The sequence below is a fragment of the Larus michahellis genome, chromosome 2, assembly GCF_964199755.1.
Source record: "Larus michahellis chromosome 2, bLarMic1.1, whole genome shotgun sequence".
NCBI classification, from domain to species: Eukaryota; Metazoa; Chordata; class Aves; order Charadriiformes; family Laridae; genus Larus; species Larus michahellis.
Window position 1 is genome coordinate 74,687,658 of NC_133897.1, and position 21,022 is coordinate 74,708,679.

Consider the following 21,022-nt stretch of genomic DNA (forward strand, 5'->3'; position numbering starts at 1 on the left):
AAGCTCCTGCTGGCTTCTGCGGTTGCTGTGGGTGACCGAGGGTGCAGGATCAGGCCCAGAGCAAAGGAGAAACCAGCACAAGTGCTGGAAGGTTTGACGACGCCATACTGATTGTCCTCCAGAATCTAAATTAGCGCTTTGATGTTTAAATCCCCATTTTGCTTGAAGGTATAGAGTTATCTGTCCTCAGTAGCAGGACTCAGCAAAAAGGATTAACTGAATACAAAAGCACTGCTCCCTTCCCCTTGCAGGCTGATTTGGCCTGCCACAAGTAAATAAACGAACAAAGAGAATTTTAGCAGGTCTCACTTACGTGAAGCAAACTTGGGTTTTGGCACCTTTACACCTTTGTAGGAACTTTGTTGAGCCAGCTCCCATTCAGCCACCTCGCTGCCCAGTCCTTCCTGAGGCTAACTTTGCTGCAGATGATGGCTGAGTTGTGTGAGTCCTCGGATCAGTCCCTTTAGACCTTGATTCCGTAGCTGGAAGCTGCTAGTTTATGACTCCCCCAGGCTGCAGCTGGGCACAGCTGGCAGTGGCTCGTAGCTTCACAGTCCACATTTTTTGGGAACCCGGGGAGACATCACGATTGATCTGCACTGCCAGCTGGTTTACGGCACATTTCACTCTCAGCTCTAGACTGTTAGCCAGGCTGGTTTTACACTGTACAAAACACTCTTCCGTAATTTTTCGTGGTCCACTTGCCTGGTTCCTATCACAGCTTCTCTTCTGTGGAGGAACAGAACAGAAGTCAAGACTTGCAGACCTGCCTGAGGTAGCTTGCACATCCCTGCTGAAGGAAAACAGGCAAATGGGAGAGCAGAAATCATCTTCAGTACTCAATAAAGTTATGGTGACTCAACATTTCAAAATGTCACATTTCCAAAGCTTCTCTCCGGCCCTTATTCTCTCAGTCCTTTATGGACAGTAAGCTCTTTAAGGCAAGATCTACCTATATTTAAAGCATTCTGCGCAGTGGTTTCTTATGTAAACAGAGCTGATCCCTCCAGAAAGTATGATTCAGGATTAATTCCTAGAGACATCTATAACAGTTATCATATTCCCCCATCCTCCCACTGCACCCAAACTCCTCTGGTCTCTCTAGCAGAGGTAAATCATAAAATAATAAGCTCTATAGTAGAAATAAATCAGCCAAAAAAAAAAAAAAGGAAAAACAAACCAGTTACTGGCATTGTTCTTATCTCTTCTTGATTTTGTTTATAAGGTGCCACACACGTTTTCTCGTGATAGCTCCAGAATAGAGTGGGTGCTTCTTAGACATGCAAAAGAAAAAGTATCTCATTCAAAAGAAAGGGTCTATCTCCAAATGCAGACTGTCCCACATGATGGCTTTAATGAGATACACAATAAACCAGTTGAGGGGGGTACCCGTATTGCAGTCTTCATCTCCTGACCTAGTTTAGCTGCCCCTTGACTACAGTTCATTTGTACAACCTGAAGGCAAGAAGACAAAGAATATAGCAAGGAGTCATAATAAAAGGGCTGTTTTTAAATTTCCAAAGGCAGATTCCTCTTTTCAGCCAGAGCTCCATGCGCTGCATCGTGGGCATGAAGCATCTCGGAGCCAAATTTAGCTCCATGAGCTTAGAGGTCAACCAATCCCTAAAGTACTTAGAGTTGTCCTGGAGCTGTTCCTCCAAGATGTGCCATCAGCATCAGGTCAGGTATCCTTACTGTACCTGAAGGACCCAAAAAACAAACCCAGCTCTGCCCAGCCACCCTTATCCTACTGAGATGTCTCAAAACTTTTGTGTCATGAAAGAGTTACGTGCCTTTGAAGGCTTCCCAGAAGAGCAGTTTATTAGACCTTAATTTGGACATCTGAGTTAGGCAAAGATATTTTCTTGAAGTTGTCAAAGGCACTTACCTCTCCCCACTGAATGCAATGGAGAAGTGGTGTACTTGGGTTTGGAGCATAACTTTTTCAAGTACCTGAAACTTAGACGCAAGTCCTGTACTTAAATTAGGCAGACTGCAGGAGCACTGCCAAAGGGGTCAGAAGACAAATCCCTCCACCCCTGCCTCTTCAAGGGAAAGCTGCATCATAGGTTTGCTATTAGATGGATATTCTTCTGTACCATTAAGTGTTCACAGACTCAGATCAAGTCTACCGATTCAACAGCAGCTTTCCCCAGCAGTAAGTATCACCTCTGCCTTATTTAAATTAAATCTCAGCTAGTCATCCAGCTCTCATCCAAGTCCTTTGGTTGATCAGGCACTGAGAAAACCAGGACACTGGCACCATCTGGGTCAGATTAAAAAGAAGATCTAGAGATATGTGTCATTAGCATAGGGGTAGCGTGATGTCTCAAACTGCCTGTATCCCCAGGTAGCTTCACAGACTTCTTACAAATCCATAGGATTTGTAAGCAAGCAACCACATCCATGTGGGGAAGCAGGACTTGCATGTAAGGAACCCTCAATTCAGAGCAAAGGGGAGAGAGCGGAACTGCACAAGTATTGCAAGCCCAGTGCATTAACCTTTTTAGTGAAGCCAGAAGAAAAGTCTTTTACCTTACAGGATTAAAAAAAAGGAGTTTCAAGGAGCTTTCTAGGAGTTTCCTGTTTCTAGGAGCTGAAAATTCACCCCACAGTAAGTCAAATTTCTGAATTACAGTAATGACATGCAGAACCATAAGCACCAAGAAAAAATGAGGATTCCCAACAGTATCAGAATTGCCTTATCTGTATCCTCTGACAGCAGGGAAAGGTCACAAGCACAATGCTGGCACGATCAGGGCCACTAGCCACCGTTTTTAGCCCTACACATTGCAACTGGGATAACATCTTACAAAATTGCCAGAAATCCCAGTAGAGTGCCTGGATTTGGGATAACTGTGGGCAAAATGAAAGGTACAAACCAGAAATAAGAGGAGCACTTCAGCTCTGCTTTATTCCATCATCCTAGTGGCTGACGCGAGAAAAATTTGCTTCCTAACTTTGCAAATGTTAAAAAGATAGAGGTTGAGTACAGAAGGTCTAAGTTTAATTTAAATAGTGCAGGTGATGAAGAAAGGTTTAAAAAGAACATAGATCCTAGTTGATTTGACTATCCTGGAGTTTTATTATAGAAATACAACTTCAATATAATATTTTAAATTTTTTTTAAGATTGTAATAAATTATTTAGTCCTTCATTAATTGTCTAAGTGTTAACGAATGTAAATCTAGCAGAGGAGAAAGGAATGATTCTAGATGTATGGTGCTAGATTCTAGAATTGGTGCTTGAGGTGAAGGTTTCTTTTGAACTAATTCTTTAATTGGGACAGAAAGTCTGTCTTAACCTTAGGGGAGCAAGAAGAAAAGAACAAAGTGAGAAACCAGAATAAATCAGGTGTGCTTTTCTATCATTTAGAGGGGAGAAGTGAGAAAGACAAACTGGACAGCAAAAAGGTTGCTGAGAGTGCAGCGTAACGCGGTGAAACGTAAGGACCAAAGCAAACAGATTTTTTGAGTAAGAACTTTGTCTGGATAGAGTTAAATTCCTAGATGTTCTTTGATCTTAATCAGATAATTTGTTTGGAGAACTGAGGAGCTGACTTCGCTGTTCTCACCTGCAGTTATTGTAACGGGACACATTGTCCTCACTTCTCAGTTTTCATCCTCTGAGTTCTCCGTGTCTTTTCTACTGACCTTTCTGAGCTCTGCATTTAGGTAAAACGTTTAGCCTGCTCATGAAAGAGGCAGTGCTCTGGATCTCACCTGCCCCATACAAATAGATTTCAGCAGAACTTTATTGGAAATCAAGAGTAAAATTTTATACAAGGAGGTTTGGTTTTTTCACATGTGCAAATCTTCCAATACAACCACTGGTACTATATAAAGCAATATACAGAAGCTATTCAGAATGGGACACGTAATCAAAGATTCATGGAAAATAAGCCTGGAAGGGATTTGGTTTAGCCTATTTCACTATCCCAGACAACAGCAATACACAAAAGAATCTGCATTCATAAGTTCAAGTAATTTTGAAGTCATTAGTTCGCTAATCCTTCTAGCAGCCTCCTATTTACTTAAGAGGTATTAAATAGAACCAGCTAGGAGTTTCTCAACAACAGGGCTTTACATTTGAAAGAGTTTTTGTTGACAGAAAAAAAATTCAGATCCTTATCAAAACTATAAGCTTTCTGACCTCAAAATAAGAAGAAAGCATGGGACCATTTACTTCCTCTGCTCTGGAATAATCAGCATCCTTCTATTTCGGATACCTGGGCAGGATGGAGCCCAGCTGTGCGTGTTGCAGGTCAGAATAGCAAACCCCAGTTGGCGTATTATGAAATTAGTCAATCGTTTTTTGGGCCACCACGCATGTAATTACTGGACCTCTAACTAGACCCCATGGAGAGATGGAGAGCCTTACTAAGGAGTAGCCCAAAGCATGATCTTTACATTTCCGTCCCCATGAAAAAAAAATAAAAATCTTTCTGCTGCATCATAAAGACAGACAACAAAATATTTCCCATTCAGCACCTGTTTCTTGTTTGGCACAACACCATTACTAAGTAACACTACGTTTGGGGAAACTGAGGCACTGGCCAAGCAGCAGGGTTGGGATTAGGCTCCTGGAATCCTCCAGTCCTGGGCTGAACAATCTCACCCATGCTGCTTCCCTGTGGGCCTTATGATCTTGCCAAACTACAGTTTATTGGAGATCTTCAGGATACAGGAGCAGCAATTTGGAAACACAGGCTGGTCTGCATCTCAGCTATTCATCTGAAATTGGGATTATACCACAATTCTTGGAGACTCGTCTAAAAGCTGGCAGCCTATATATAGAAAGATATTCAACAAATACCATTCACAGATTATTTTACTATTGAACGTCCTCGCCAAAAAACCCATCTGAAAGCTTTTTAGGTATTGTTTAAGAATGATTTAAGAAGTCAAGGATGATTAATGGTACCTTCCCCTATTCATCTACTCACCACATAAAAGCAGAGCATGCCTTCACCCCAGCCTCTTGGGGATGGGAAGATAACTCGGATGTTGCACGCATTTGGAACTGAGCCGTGTTACAGTCAAGGAGCTGATTTCTCCCTTTGAGAACTGAAAAAGGAAAGTTAGGTGAGATGATGAATATCTGGCCTCCGTTTTTAGACATTGATAATCTTATGAGGTGTTTCATTCCAAAATTCACTTAAAACAAAGAACGCAAAGAAAACAAAGTAACTTCTCTCTCCTTCCCGAGTCACTGACCTGAGCCTTTGCTTACACTCTGTTTCTTTGGGATCTGACCTGCACATAACTGCTTTAGGAATATTTTGTCGAAGTCCAGAGACCTAGTGAGGAGCTGCTGTTCACAAGGACCAACAAAAAAACCTCCTCCTACAGCCAAGGAAATAGGTGATTTCACAGCACTGCAATTTCGACCCTTTGATCCACTACCATAGATCAGTCTCCTTAGTTTAGCAAGGCCTCCATTTCTTGAGGACAGGGGTCAGATCAAGATGTTTTAATTGGCCTGAGGGCTGGAGTCCCACAGAAAACCCAGTAAAACAACATATACATAATAATGACAAGAGGCTTCTTGCTCCTTTTTTTCCTCACAAGGACACTAGTGTTCACACTCCTGTTCTGAACTGTTGAGAGGAATTCCAATTATTTGAATGCTGATTCCAATATTTGGTTTTGGCTTCCTCTTCTGAACTATTTCACAGGTACCAAGTTGTTGCAGAAGCCTGTTTAGGGAAAAAATCAAGGCAGATCAAGCTGGAGATTACAGTCATGAACCAGAAATCAAAGGGGATCCGTTGGGAGGGTAAAGCGATATATGAAAAGCTTTGCTGTAGTCTTGATTTTGGAATTGTAACTAGGAGGTAAAAACTTGGTGAAAATAAATAGTGAACGGATGTATACACATTAGTACAAATAAATGAACTGAAAAATTAGAAGGGTGGGTGTGGTGGGAAAGATCTGTGCATTTCCCTGAGGCTGCAAACAGCAACCCTCTCTCCGGGCAAACTGAAAATATTCCAAATGCCTTACAAGGCTTGCTCATCTTCCAGGTGCTGGTGCCTCGTCCTCTGTCTTTCTCCTGCCCTGGGACAAGGCAGAATACCTTGCTGCTTCCAGACATTTTCTCTCTGAGAAAGCCCAAAGTGCACAGAGCTTTTTCTACAACTTCAAGAGCACAGAAACCGCAGTCAGTAGAAACAGGAATATCCATTCAGAAAATATCATTGTTTTCCTTTCTAGTTTACCTATAGAGGACAGATGCAGAACCAAGCTACAGCTGTGAGATTTTCGAGGCTGAAACCTTGAAAGGAGCAGGGCTCAGGCCCCTAGGTCAGGGCTCTTTGTGCTTAGTTTGCTGCTCACCATTTTCTGGCCCCCTTCTGCTGAGATTTCTTATAGAAGAACCAGCTCTCACTCCTGAAGAACGTGATTCCCCATTTAAAAAAAAGAAAAAAAAAAGGCAAGAGTTAGATGGCTGCAGCAAAGCAAGTGGTGTGAATCCTTGTGCTGTTTGTAGTTGAGCAGATGAGTAAAGGTCATTTGTTGGTGTAACAACTGGAATCTGTTAAGAACATTAGAGCAACAGCAAAATATGAAAACTTGAGTAATAACAGGATGTTGCTACTTAGTATAAGTTTTTCACAAGGCAGCATTTTCCTCTTTACGTGATCTGTGTTTCTAAATAGCTTCAAACAATGCGTGTGTTAATATTATTTTCAGGATAGGTTGCCAAGAACGCAAAGCATTCAAAGAACTGTTTTCTAGAGAGAGAGAATTTGTATTTTGAAAGACAGAGGGGCTATCTCGTCTCTTTAATACATCCTGTACTTGCACCATCTCTGCATGATTAACCGTACCACCATCTCCACAGTCCTAAAGTGCTCAGCATGTGAAAGGGAACATAACTGAAACAGTAGCAAGTAATGTATGAGTTTGGTATCGGAGAAAAAGAGACCTAATAACTGAATATCTTGTGTCAGGGTACCAGCTTCTGTTCCAGATAGGCATCTGGCTCGTTTGGTACCACCGGTTAAGCTGCTTACCTTTCACATCATTGATAGCCAACGTGAAAGTCATGGCTGAGAATCACGGGAATTGCAAAAAATTACTCTCTTCCTTCCAGGTTTCCCCACTTTTTTTTTTTTTTACTTTTTTTATTAGGAAGTTAGATAGAAATCTTGAAATTAGCTTGCAAAGAAGATCAGTCAAAACTCAAAGTGGATTCTCCACTTTTCCCTAAAGGAGACCCAGCAGTAGGTAAGGCACCTACAACAGAGAACGGAAATGTTGAGCTCCAGAAAAGCTGACATGAAAGAGTAAGGTTAAGATAGCCAAAACAGATCTTCGCTCTAAGCTGCTGGCTCTTCAAACACAGAGGCAAATCAGAGGGAACTCTTCTGCCAAGTGAAATGGCTGGGGAATAGGCACACAGTGTGACCTGCAAAATTTGGCATTACACAGAATCATGGAAGAGCAAACAAAAGAAATTAAAGAAAACCCTGCAGTCGGAGTGGTATTCTTACCCCAAAGCTTGCTCTCCATTTGCATGCTGACCAATTGTGACGAGCTGCAGATTTCTCAAACGCTATTTATTTTATTTCTGAGCCTAATTTAAGGGGGTTTTCATCTCATTTTCCAACATGAGCGCTATGAATGGAATACTTGAGGGGAAAAAACAAAACAAAACAAACTTGAGATACAACTAAGCAGGCCAATTCAGCACCAGCAGGAAAGTTTCCTCCTTTGACACACAAGAAAACAACACAAAAATAGATTTTTGAAAATCAGCCTATTGTAATCATATACAAATCTGAACATTTGCAAATCTTTTATAGTAAATTTTTCTAGCAGATTTCTGTGAACCAACATTTCACAGAAATGTAACAGAAGATTTTATGAGGTTAGGTATCTTCAGCAAAGCAGAAAAAAATGTGTTAGTTGTTAAAGGAAGAGAAAAAGAGGTTGAAAGAGTAAAGTGTTTGTGCAATTGGAACCTGAAAAAAGCAGATTCCCAAAGATACATTAAGAGAGGAATGAACAAATTTGAAGAATTTAAGCAGAGGAAAAGTATGAATTTGCAGATATAGAATGCAACAGAATCAACTAAGTTAAATTGTTTTAACTGATCTTGAAAGAAAATGTTAAGAATTGCATACCTTTCATAAGGTAAAATTGTTTAAGAGCTTTAGATTAAAAAACTTTATAGGCACATCATGTCCAGGCTAGGATCCAGGATGCTGCCTCCAGCTGAGCTGCTGACACTGTTTGACCATACTGCTCCCAGCCAAGAAGATGACAATTCCATTTTCTTCAGTATTTGTCAAGTAACAAGACAGAGTTGAGAGCAAACCTTCAACAACAGCCTGTCAATAATGCTATACTTGCTTTTTCTAAAAAAAAAAAAAAAAAAAAAAAAAAAAAAATCTCAGTTTGGGGATCACTCAGTCACCTCTTATTTGCAGAGAAAATCCAAGGCAAGAGAGTGCACAAAGGCGGCACTGAGAGGAGCTACCCAGAAAAGCCACCATGCAGTAACATCTCCCCATCCCTCACAAAGCTGCTACCTATTGCCAGCTACAGTGTAGGCACAGAGCTGGGGACCAAGGACATGCCACAGGAGGGGACAGCTGGTGAGCTGCAAGCCCGCTGCCTCCTACTCAGAGAACAGAAATAACCCCTTTTCCACTGCTATTTGGAAGATAATACGGAAAACGGGGAAACGAAGTGGCATAATTTGCTTTTCCCCTCAAGGAGTTTTAACTCCCTTCTCTTCCAGCACCTCTGCAGGTTATGAGAGCTGGGCAGGTGTGACCCGTGCCTCCCCTTCCCACCCTCCTGCCATGGCAGTGGAGGGGGGGGGGGGAAGGAGAAGAGCCCAAACATCCCAGGCCTGCAGGCACAGCACCCAAGCAGAGGCCAGCTTGGCAGGACAAGCTGTGATCTCAGCTGCGCAGAGCACTTGCATGAGGACCTCTAGCTGGCTTTTTGCCGCTGCCCCTGTTTTCAGACTCCAGTCCCATCCTGTTCGGTTTGGTGACCCGCACATGCTATAGGCAAATCCACCGAAACACAGGCTGTTCCAAAAAGGAGTGGGCTTGTTTCAGCTGTTACGTAGCAGTTATCTGCAAAACAATCCATAATTGTCTTTTCATCTCTCTCTGCAATATCTATGCGTTATTTTAGCCACATACACGAACTATATTTGAATTAGAGAAATAATCACTGAATTGCAATTTAGAGAAAAAATAATAGGAGATGTTGTCTCTTCAGATTTTATTGCTTTTCAACGTGAATTTATAAGCAGCATTCTGGGCTATTTGCTGATTCTCCAGATAATATTACCAATAATAATTTTTAAATGTATTTACTTTGGGAATTAGTTCACTTTGATTACTAAGAATCTCTCTGCTTTGCTTTTGTATAGACTGTCACACGTTCAACACAGGAGACTAATTTTCAGTCTGAAGTGGAGGGAAAAGTCTGTACAGACGCTGATACACACCTTCCCCATGAATGCAGTGCCAGAGTTGAAAGCAACTCACTTCTCACAGCATCTTGCAATTCCACTTACAGCTTAACAATTTGATGTACTTCTCCCACCATCGCTCACTGCATTCTCCATAGAGAGGAAGACAGACCCCAGAATATGATTTGCTCAGTTTGGCCTCAAAACCCGCTTTTCACAAATTCAAGAATAAGTAAGACCTTTTTTTTAAAAAAAAAAAAAAAAAAAAAAAATCATCAAAGGGCTCTACAGAGCATTTATGGGCAATAAATTATGCTCCCTATTCCAAAACAGCTGCTGAATGCTTTAGGTGGTCATTACTGTAAAAATATTCCCTATCAAAAGCCACCCTATGGCTTTCTAGAAACCTTCTGCTCCATCAGAGTGCGGTAGCCCGACATTTCATTGCTCTGTCTGCTTCCCAGCATGACATGTGCTGAATCTAAAAAATTGCTCGTGTGTCTATTCACGTCTCCATTCAGCACTATGCCCGCTCTCCTCTACTTCCTCCTGCATTTAGCGGTGCAGAATAAAGGGATGTAGGGCATAAGGAAATATTTCTCCCATTGCACTGCTTTGGACTGGCCTTTTGTTTGCTTGCTTGGCATGGGGGATTTTTCTCAGGGACGGTTTTGCACAAGGAGCTGTTAAGCTCTGTTCATAGTGCGTCAGGACAGAGACACAACATTCAAGCACAAGCTTTGGAGCGAGGATCACTGCGCTAAGTAATGAGAGAGTTTAATGGATGCCTTGAAGGCTCTAAAGCCAGAGAAATGCAAGAGGTGTACCATTTCACTTTATGACTCCAACACAACCTGACGCCTTTCCCATTTCAAAGCAGAAGATACTAGCGAGTGGTCTGGGTTTAAGAGCATCAGCTCACAGAAGGAGTGGGAACCTACTGTACTTCCGCACTGATTTTTTTTCAATAAACACAGAACAGCCGCAGGGGGGTAAAAGCGAATGGCTACGTCTCTTCACGAACATCGTTGCTGTGTTTTTTGTTCCAGCTCATCCTTGCCACGTGGGAAGGAGGGTACAACTTGCAGTGCCAGAACCTCCACAGCGCCGGGGAGGCCGATATCCGGGTGAGAGACAGCAGCAGCTCAGCCCCCAGCATCCACGGCAGCCCTTCCCTACGCATCCTTATAGCTGCCTTCACAGCAATAACGACATTATCAGTGACATCTTCAACATGAGGGTTTTAATCAAGTTGCCTAACAGCTGGCAGCAAACAAGAAGTGTTATCTTTCTGATTCAATACAGATGCATCTGCATTGAACGCTGTGGAAAGCATGACAGGGAGTCTTTTGAAAAGCCGTATATCAAGATCTGTGATCAAAACAGCGTTGCCTGACTATTAAAATAGAGAATATGGATATTTTAAAACTTGGAACAAAAATCAGCCATCTAAAATGTAACGCTTGTTGGGCTGTAGCTGGAAATGGATTTAAGCCCAGCTCTAAACTCTGGGAAACTGCAGAGATGTTTTGCTGGCCTGACTCATCTCTAGTTTCAACCCTTATTTCTGCATCCCAGCAATTCCATGTATTAACCCTCTGTCATTCCCCACATCAGGCTCACTTTCCAGACAACATTAGAGCTCAAGGGCAGAAAGATTAGTTAACCTATATAAAATTTTCCCTAACCTTTGAATTTATGTGTGCTATGTCAAGAAAAAGGTCAGTTAAATACCTTTTCCCATCAACAAGGTGTTTTCCCCCTTTCTGTTTTAACTAACTGCCTTTAACTGACCTGGGTCATACCCTGAGCTCTGATAAAGTATCTCAACTCTAGAGGAGGGTATATTCCATTGTATTGAGTGTCAGAGATGCATTATTTAAAATGAAGAAACTGCCAGCAAAATCTTTTCAGTGCCAAGAAAGTATAAATGGTAACAACCTTCAAAAAAAAAAAACCACACACAAAAACCCACCCACAACTGTATCTTCGATTAAAAAAAATAGCACAATTAGAAAATCCTTCCTCAAAGCCTATATTTCTTAAATTATATTTAAATAATTACATATTTATACAATCACTTAAGAAAAGATGTATTTTTTTTCTACAATGCCTCATTGAAAAGGGAAATAAAATCGAAGCAAGAGCTTGTGCTCCTCCTTCAATAGGATATCAATGCCTTTTGGGAAGTTGCATGCCTAGGGACTGAGGAAGTACAGCAATATTTAAGCCCTTTTATTGACAGATAGTGATCTCCTGCTCCTTTGTTCTTGCTCGTACAGGTAGCCAAGGTGCTGTGGTGGTATTATTTTTCCAAAGTAATTGAATTCATGGACACCATCTTCTTTGTACTGAGAAAGAAAAGCAGCCAGATCACCTTCCTTCACGTGTATCACCACGCCACTATGTTTAACATTTGGTGGTGTGTCCTGAACTGGATACCTTGTGGGCAAAGTAAGTCTCTGCTGGCTTCATCACCTGGGGTACAAGTCACCTGTTGCGGGAGGGGAACCGCACCACCAGGCAAAGCAAGGGTATCACTGTGCCATATGGCAGCACCTTTAAAGGTTCATAGCCCGTCTTTCAGGACTGCCAAACACCTGCAGATCGCAGTAAAATTAGAAGCACAGTTAAAAGTTCGGGGGGGGGGGAATATCTGAGTGTTAGGCCCTAGATTTTTCACTTAGCTGCCACAACTTCTCATTATTTACTTCTCTTCAAACTACTTTTAGACAGGGTAATACTTACGAGTAGTACACAAGAGTAATCATGTACAGGACCTGCGCTCCAAAAGCAGATGCAGGGTGAAATCATGACTCAGCATCAATCACGACAAATGAATCGATAGTACTTTTACAAATTTGACTCCTGGATGCATCAATCTGACATTCTGCTATAGCAAGATACTTCACTTAAATAATCACTAATTAAAATACCGGCTCGGGTTTGTCGGTTTTTTAAAACGAAAATACAACATCTGTCTAGTAGTATAGCAAAAAAAAAAAAACAAAACAAAAAAATACAGTTTTCTCTACCATCAGGGATTGTTTTAGCAGCTACCAGTTCATATCATTATGCAGTAGAGACTTTTCAAATGTTAATTTATAAAACTTTCAGGGAATTTTGTGGCAGCAGGCCAAACTAAGTCAGCATTGCCTCCAAGCAAGCATGTAGCAAAACCCAAAACTACTACTTGAACGGTGAAAAGAACTGCCAGAAGTAATTGATAAGGTCTTACATTTCATATTGATATAGCAGCAGCGTTTGGCTCATTATACCTTGGGTCCAATATATTTCACAACAGTAACTTCTAAATGACTTGGATCTTAAGAAGATGTTGCAATTGTTGTTATCTCCCCTGTTAAGGTGGGGAAGATGTTCCACAAGCTGCTTCACTTGGTATTTGTAGACTAAGTCCAAACAGGAGAGAACTACTTCAGGTGTCTCACAACATGCACGCTTTGCCAGGGCTTCATAGAGCCAGGGGCTCTGCGTGGCACTACCACGCCTGAGAAGAAAATCAGTTTTCTCACTCTGAGCTATTCAAGGGAGTCACCCCAGTCCACTGCAATGCTTTGTAAAGCAACTTGTTGCAGGTGTTTTTCAGAACAAAAAGCAGAATTCCCATTTGTTGGTACTTATTTTGAACAGCACAAAAATCAAAGCAAACCACTCTTATAGTTAGAAGTGGAGATCAAGGTGTTTGGTTTTTTCCTACAGAGGCTTAAACAACTTAGCAGAGGTTTGTGCTTTCTGTTGTGTCTGAACGTATTTCACACACGTGGCACTAACTTTGCACTATTTTAATTAAGAGTGAAAAATTCAGTAGCTAAGTAATTAATTAGTAATTATTAAGTAATTAATCAGTGGAAAAAAAGTCAAAACAATTGGTGAAATCGTCTTGTAGTTGTCAAGCACTGCCATCAAACACATGAACATACAGCAGATGCAGTAGTGCTGCTGCTTGCCAATAGTCTGTAAGGTACAGAGGGTAATTAACTTGCTGTAGAATTAGTAGTTACTAAGTACAGCTGATTAGAGTGGCAAGGTATTATCTGGGGTAAAATTCTGGCAATCTGCATCTAGCAGAAGAGCCACTGAAGAAAATCAGAGGGGTGCTCAAACACAGCCAGGCGAGGCGAGTTTAATTCAGAGTAAAGCCCTCGCTGCTGCATCAGGGAGCAGGGGAGCGGGTGCCTCCCAGGGCACTAAGCTGCAGTACCAGCAGCGCTCACCCACAGCGGCGTCTAAAGCTTACGGGGATAGCGGAGAGACTCATTCCCCCCTCCGCTTTGGGAGGGGAACAGCAGCAACAACCTGTAAACTACAGAATAGAAAAGGAAAGTGGAGAAAATGAAAGATATGGGATGAAAATACAATATTCATCATGAGAAAAAGCCTGTAGGAAGTATCATTCAGTTTGTCAGTTGTCCCCAGGACAGCATCTCTCCACATCAGGAATTTATTTAGCAAAGGACAAGCGCAGAAGGAAGACTTGCTGTATGCAGGAGGCATTGCTAACAATATCTTCTCTCACTTTTAGCAGTTGATATATTAGATGTTTCCCTTGTTGGATTTTTATAGGTTTCTTTGGACCCACTCTGAATAGCTTTATCCACGTACTCATGTATTCTTATTATGGACTGTCAGTCATCCCTTCTATGCGCAAGTATCTGTGGTGGAAGAAATACCTCACTCAGGCACAATTGGTATGTAACTATTTTAATCTCTTTTTTAATGACTAGAAGTCCTTCGAAATTCCAGAGTTGAATGATAAATATTGTCAATTGCAGAATTAAGACAGAATTCAAATCAAAATGCTATCATAGAATGGTTTGGGTTGGAAGGGACCTTAGAGATCACCTAGTTCCAACCCCCCTGCCACGGGCAGGGACACCTCCCACTAGACCAGGCTGCTCAAAGCCCCATCCAGCCTGGCCTTGAACACCTCCAGGGATGGGGCAGCCACAGCTTCCCTGGGCAACCTGTTCCAGTGCCTCACCACCCTCACAGGAAAGAATTTCTTCCTAATATCTAATCTAAATCTAACTTCCTTCAGTTTAAAACTGTTACCCCTCATCCTATCACTACAGTCCCTGATAAAGAGTCCCTCCCCAGCTTTTCTGTAGGCCCCCTTTAAGTACTGGAAGGCTGCTATAAATTTTCTCCAGAGCCTTCTCTTCTCCAGGCTGAACAACCCCAGCTCTCTCAGCCTGTCTTCGTAGGAGAGATGCTCCACCCCATCATGCAGAGTTAAGTCACTAGTACAGACTGCATAACTTAATAAAGGAGATGACACTCAGAAATATTTTCTACAATACAGTAGAAACTCTACAGTCCATAAAATTCCATTACTTTTTCACTCTTGCGTAGAAAATGGGCATTGCTTAATCATGGCAAATAGACAGATTAAGAAGTTAGAAAAACCACCTGACAGAGACAGCTCCAGCTGGCTCCAAGACAGACCCACCGCTGGCCAAAGCTGAGCCCATCAGCAAAGCTGGGGGCACCTCGGTAATATCATATTTAATAAAATGTAAAAAATGCTGCACAGCAGTTGAGAGAGAGAAGTGAGAAAACACGAGAGAAGCAGCCCTGAAGGCAGAAGTTGTCTTCTATCAAGGGAACATCAAGAAGGCATATCCCATCAAGAAGGCCTGATGTGAAATAAAGTTCCTTTCACTTTTTTTAATCTCAGGGCCTGTTGATATCATTTTGGGAGTTCAGACGTCTGCAGTGAGCTTAAAAATGCCTGTGTAGAAATGCGTTTAGCAAATGCTGCTCCTCTGAGCCGAGACCATCCCTGCAGTTGAAACACGCTGCCCTGTTTGAAGTGCACCCCAGCAGGCAGGACCGAGGGCACGCTCGGCTGGCTGGGGAGAAACTGATGCACCAGCGTGGGCTGTGGTTCACAGTCCTAAACACCAACAGCCTTCCGCAATTCCTTCCCCAGCTCATTTTTGCTTCACTTGTCCCCATCCTAACTCCATTAACACAACCAACCAGCCTACCTGAACTTCTCCTCAGACCTGGGATTTCCGTTCCGTTCAGCAATTCCTTCCCCAGCTCATTTTTGCTTCATTTATCCCCATCTTAACTCCATTAACGCCAACACCAGCCTACCTAAACTTCTCCTCCGACCTTGGGATTTCCAGTTTCAGTTCAGACTGCTAAAGCAATTGCCTGGAGTCTAGAGTTTTCTCGAATTTCTGCCCAGTAACAGAGACAACTCTGTACCTGCCTTGACATGGTCCGAAAGACAGAAAAATCCCTATGTAATAATAAATAAAAGGATTTATAACAATAAAAAGGGTTTTCATTTTGCCAACTAGGCCCATAAACTCGTATTTTTAGAAATCTGACCCCTTAGGGTTTTTTCAGTTTCATAGGAGTGCCATTTTCACCCTCGCAGTACAGTCACAGGTTCAGAAAGGGATAGTTTTCAGGAGTACTCGAACTTTCAAAGAGCAGGACTAGGTGACTTTGTGATATTTGATTTAGCTAGCACCAACCCTTTCTCAGCAAATACTCGTGCACGATCTTTCCTCCACAGCTCCAGTTTCTGCTCACTATTGTGCACACGCTCAGCGCAGCTGTGAAGCCATGTGGATTCCCGTTTGGCTGCCTCATGTTCCAGTCCTCCTATATGGCCACACTGGTCATTCTCTTCATAAACTTCTACATTAAGGTAATCAGCCTTCCAAGAGCTTTCTGACAGGGGTGGGGAAAAGAAAGAACTTTCTGCCCAGCAGTCTTGATGAACTCACATGTAGAATTAACATCAGTACCTAAAATATGTTTGTATTAAAATACGTACGTCGGTTAAGAATGAGAGATGCAGCAACCTCTGCAAGAAACAGACGCTTAGTAATGATGACCTCCCCGTTGCAGCTCAGCTCTTCCATACTGCAATGAGGTGCAGTCTTGTGCCAGGGCTCAATCCCGTACTCGCATAGCAACCACTGCATTCAGGACTTAGGAGGTCTGAATTTGCTCTGTTGGGCAACTTTTCGAGCCTTCCTCCCTCCTTGGAAAAAAACAAGCAAGCAGCCCTGTCTTTTTAGCAGGGACTGCTCCAGCCTGCCTGCATACATAGAGCTTCTAGTGAAAAGGGCTTAAAATCTTTTTTGACGTCAAGAAGTGTTACAGTAATACTAGTAAGGTAATATCACGCACAGCAGTGAAAATAATAGAGTTCCCTTAACGCAGTCTGAAGCAAATCTATACATCCGCATCAACAAACACCAGGCAGCTGCATTTTACAGTTAACCATTAGTGTTTGGAGGGCACTAAATAAATCCAAGCATTTACTTTCGATTTTGCTTTTATAGACATACCGGAAAGCACCTTCGAGAACAGCTACAAAGGAAACCCCTGTCACAACAGAAATCAAGAACGGTTTCCATAAGGACTACTTTGCTGCTGCCAATGGGTTCCTGAACGATAAGAAAGCACAATAAGTATAGCATTTCCTATGATTTTTTTTTCTAAAAAAAAAAAAAAAAAAAAAGAAAAAGACTGAATTACAAGCTTTAGCTTAAAACCTATTTGAATACGTTTATCAGTTCTTTGTATCAGACGCTTATTAATGTACGGCTATTTAGGTTTTAACAAAACAAGTAGAAGTACTTGTCCTGTCAAAAATCACCATCAGAACGAGAAGGCCAAGATCTTTCTCACATGAAAAAAGAAACTCTTTCCTCATCTCTAATGCTGACACAAAAACGCCTTATAAAACACTTGATGGAGAAATCCATCAATGCCTTCAAAATGTTAGGACTCTGTTCAGACTAACACGCTGAGCGCTTTCTGTACCCATGAGAGGTCTCCAGGCAAGGCTTCGCACCCGACGCATTCAGCTAAACTGTGGTCAAGGTCAGAAAAAAAGATGGGGAGGGGGGGAAGATAAGATAATCTTACTGTTTCTATCACCATAACCCTCTCTGCTGCTTCCCAGCCGTTCCCCAAAGCACGTTCCCTTCTGTGGACACCAGCAAGGTGCAGCCATCCCTTTGGTCCCATGGGAGCCCTGGGAAAGGATATACCAGAGAGCAGAGCCCACATGCACCATCCCAGAGTTGTCAGACAGACTCAAACCTGACTCAAACACCACAAAGGCTGGCAGCAGCCTGGACTAGTAGCACGTGGGGCTGCTCCATATGATATTTAGAATATACGACATTGCCCGACGATAAGGGGTTTTGAGCTCTAGCCAGAGCAAAACAAGTCACTTTGGATGTGATAAATTAACAGGAGTTCTGACTAAATGGATTTTTAAAGAAACAGGAGCCCAGCAACTTAATAAAGATAAATCCTTTCAGTGCAAACGTGCACAAAGTTAATCCTATCCAAGCACTGCTAATCTGAAGCAAACTGACATCCCACATATTAATAGATTGGAAGACATAGAAAATCTTAAAAGTGAATTCAGCAATAAGCAAAGCACATTATAATAGGAATTTCTGTGCTAGGTGGGCCTTATTCAGACTGGTCTCTGACTGGAGAAACAGATGGGACTGGGGCACAATCCTCTGCAGCGAAAGCAAGGAGATCCCCCCCCCCCAAAAAAAAAAATCCCAAACCCCACAGTAACAAAGCCTGGACTCAAAGTACATACTAGTTCTCATTGGTCCTTCCAGAAACTTTGCTTTGCAGATCTTTCTGGTTGATACTGTAAAACTCCGAAGTTATAAGAAATTAGTGGGTTTGACTGAAGGTGACGTACGTGACCATAGGTAAATGGAGAGCTTCAGAGCTCTGCTGATGTCAGCTTGACGCTGGAAACCAGGTAAAGGCAGAGGGAATTGGAAGAACTGCCAAGATGGCACACAAGGCAACAGCTGATCCATTTGATCCATTCATCTAAGGCAGGCAAAAACATGGTTATGTATCCCAGCATGGATTTTAGTCTGTGTGGAGTCCCTAACTTTTTGACAGCAAAGTATGCATTTGACCATCAAGGTGGACAACGTCAGCATGATAACTGCTAAAGTTTACTACCACAACCAAACCCACAGATACTGTCTTTTCTTGTGTTGAAACTGCATTCAAAAGAAATTGAAATAAATAAATGCCTTACTTGAAACTCAAAGGGCTGGGGGGGGGGGTGGTGGGAGTGGGGCAGGGAAGGAAAAAAACCCAAGATGGTCTCACCTTGCAGATCCAGGCCGGCCAGGAAGGCTGGAATCAGGTATGTTTTCAATTCTTCAGATCTGTCTTAACATCTTCAAAATGCTGCAACTTTGAAGAAAAAGAAGCATTGACTTTTTAAACTGATTTTCCTGTAATACATAACACTGTAAATAAAGACATTTTACTATCAGGGTGTCTACGCTCCCCTTTATTTAAGGCATCAAACTGCTGGGAACTAGTTATTTGAGACTACTTTTGTTACGAAACTTTTTCAGAAAGCTCTTCAGACGTTTAGACTGAGGAACAACCTCCATGACGTCACACACCACCTCCACACACACCAATGTAAAGCTCCCCCGTGCTTTTGTGCAATGGCTGGCTGTGCTCTGCTCTCCTCGTTGACTGGGCAGGTGGCATTTCTGCACATCATGCTCACACACATACTAATTATGTTGATAGGAAACGGTTTTCTACACTATGCAGACACAAGATGTTTATTTACACTTCCTACTTGAGATGGCTTTTTTTTGGTAGACTGAACATCCCTGTCCCTCCCGGACAGTCCTGCTGCTTAACAGTGGCTCTGGAGGCAACACAGGCTCCCAGCTCTCCTCCTCTGGGATTTAGTTCAGATACCCAAAGTAGATGGCGTGAATACCTCATACTGAGTTTGCATTTTCCATTGGAGGGAAAATGCACCTTCAGCCCAAACTTCAATCCAGACAGACTTGTTAAAGTTATCCTGGCCCTGCTGCCTCCCTGTTCCCAGGCTCTCCTGCCTTGCGCACTTCGGCAGGTGAGTTCCTTTTGATTCATCAATTGTAAATGGGTCAAAAGAGCAGCCTTGACTTTCACAGAAGAAAATTTCCAAGTACCACATGAGAGAAAAATGCATGCATCCCGTTCATTAGGACAAGTGAGTTTGACTCCCAGTTACTTTTATTCACCTTTAGTTTAATGCACTCTCACGTGCCACACAACACCAAAAGAAAAAAAATATCTAGATTTTGCTGCGTAGGATAGCGTGAGGGCATTAGCAAAGCACAACTGGAGCATCATAGTTGAGGCGTGGTGGAGATACAATTTACAGAACATCAGCTCTCCACCCAAACATACATACCCGGGGAGAAAGAGCCTGGCTTACCTGTTATTTGCCAAGATGTAGAATCCTGTCAGTCAGTCCAGACTTCCTCACCAGCAACACAGCTTCTTGTGCCTGTTGTTCCTGCCATATAAAGGTTTGAAAACACCTCATTTGGGAGTTCTATCTGACAAAAATAAATCAGCAGTCAACACCTAGAAAGAAGTATGCGAACTTACAGCAATTCCTGGGCAGACTTGGCAGCTATGAGAGGCTTTTAATTGACACACATCTCCCCAAAGATGGAAGATATTTGGTTTAGTTTGTTTTACCAGAGAAGAGAATGGAAATCAGGTTTCTCCCCATGAGTGATCTAATCACTTGTACTGCAAGAAAAATAAAAGCATCAGTACAGCATCTTTCTCCTTCATGAAGAGAATCCCACTGAAAAAGTCTTGCTGGATTGAGCTGTTCAACCTCAACTTGCCATTAGTTTGCAGAAACCACGTGGAAAGGAATCCTTGACCTCCAGCTCCAGCCATGAAGGGTAACCTAGAAATGGAAAACGCTAAGGCAGAGATGCTCCACAGTTACCATGCTCACTCATGGTGAGTTTAGACTGAATGGTGACTTTAAATTCAAGGCCGTTGAGACTGAATATTCAGAAAAAACTTTTACACTGAAAGGGTTATCAAGCATTGGAACAGTCTGCCCGGGGAAGCAGTTGAGTCACCATCCCTGGAGGCATTTAAAAGACGGGTAGACATAGTGCTTAGAGATATGGTTTAGCAATGGTTTTTGTCAGAGTTAGGGTGATGGTTGGACTAGATGACCTGAAAAGTCCCTTCCAACCTAGGCAATTCTATGATCATAAAAACAATCTCAAAACATAACTAGAACAATTCTGAGCGCTGCTGTAAAGTCCCATACTAGACATTAACATGCGGACGTGAGGTCTAGCACCATGGATGGGAAAAGTTGGTGTTACTCATGAAAAGAGGTAAGAGCTGTAACAGCTGATAGTGGCAAAGAGGATCCAGTCTGAAAGCTGCTCCTACCAACGTACAGGCTGAGTAGGAATTCTGGCAACTGTGTGTTCATGGGACACTTCAAGCCACATTCATGGAAAGCAGCAGTCTCTGAATTTCATTTCTTTGCAAGGACTGACAGTCCTTAAATAGTTCTTTTTTTCTCCTCCCATATACAATCCCTCCTTGTGCTATGTTTAGAAGCAATTTCCACATCCTATCATCCAAAAATGAAGTTTGTCGGGCATGTTTTCACTCGGTAGCATGCTTGGAGCACTCCAAAGGTATGGGAGAGGGGAAAGCACCTCATCCAGCCCAACAGGTAAAACCACAACCACGT

At 42.4% G+C, this 21,022-nt stretch overlaps 1 protein-coding gene across 1 annotated transcript in view; it reads left to right on the forward strand.

The window, feature by feature from the left end:
• ELOVL2 (ELOVL fatty acid elongase 2) overlaps positions 1 to 18,763 on the forward strand; it is a 51,703-nt gene extending 32,940 nt beyond the window's left edge. Inside the window, exons 4-8 of the mRNA XM_074575958.1 lie at positions 10,491 to 10,568; positions 11,724 to 11,895; positions 14,026 to 14,150; positions 15,995 to 16,129; positions 16,773 to 18,763. Coding sequence (XP_074432059.1) covers positions 10,491 to 10,568; positions 11,724 to 11,895; positions 14,026 to 14,150; positions 15,995 to 16,129; positions 16,773 to 16,901 — 639 coding nt within the window. The 3' untranslated portion in view covers positions 16,902 to 18,763. The remainder of the gene's footprint in view (positions 1 to 10,490; positions 10,569 to 11,723; positions 11,896 to 14,025; positions 14,151 to 15,994; positions 16,130 to 16,772) is intronic.
• Positions 18,764 to 21,022: the final 2,259 nt, after the last annotated feature.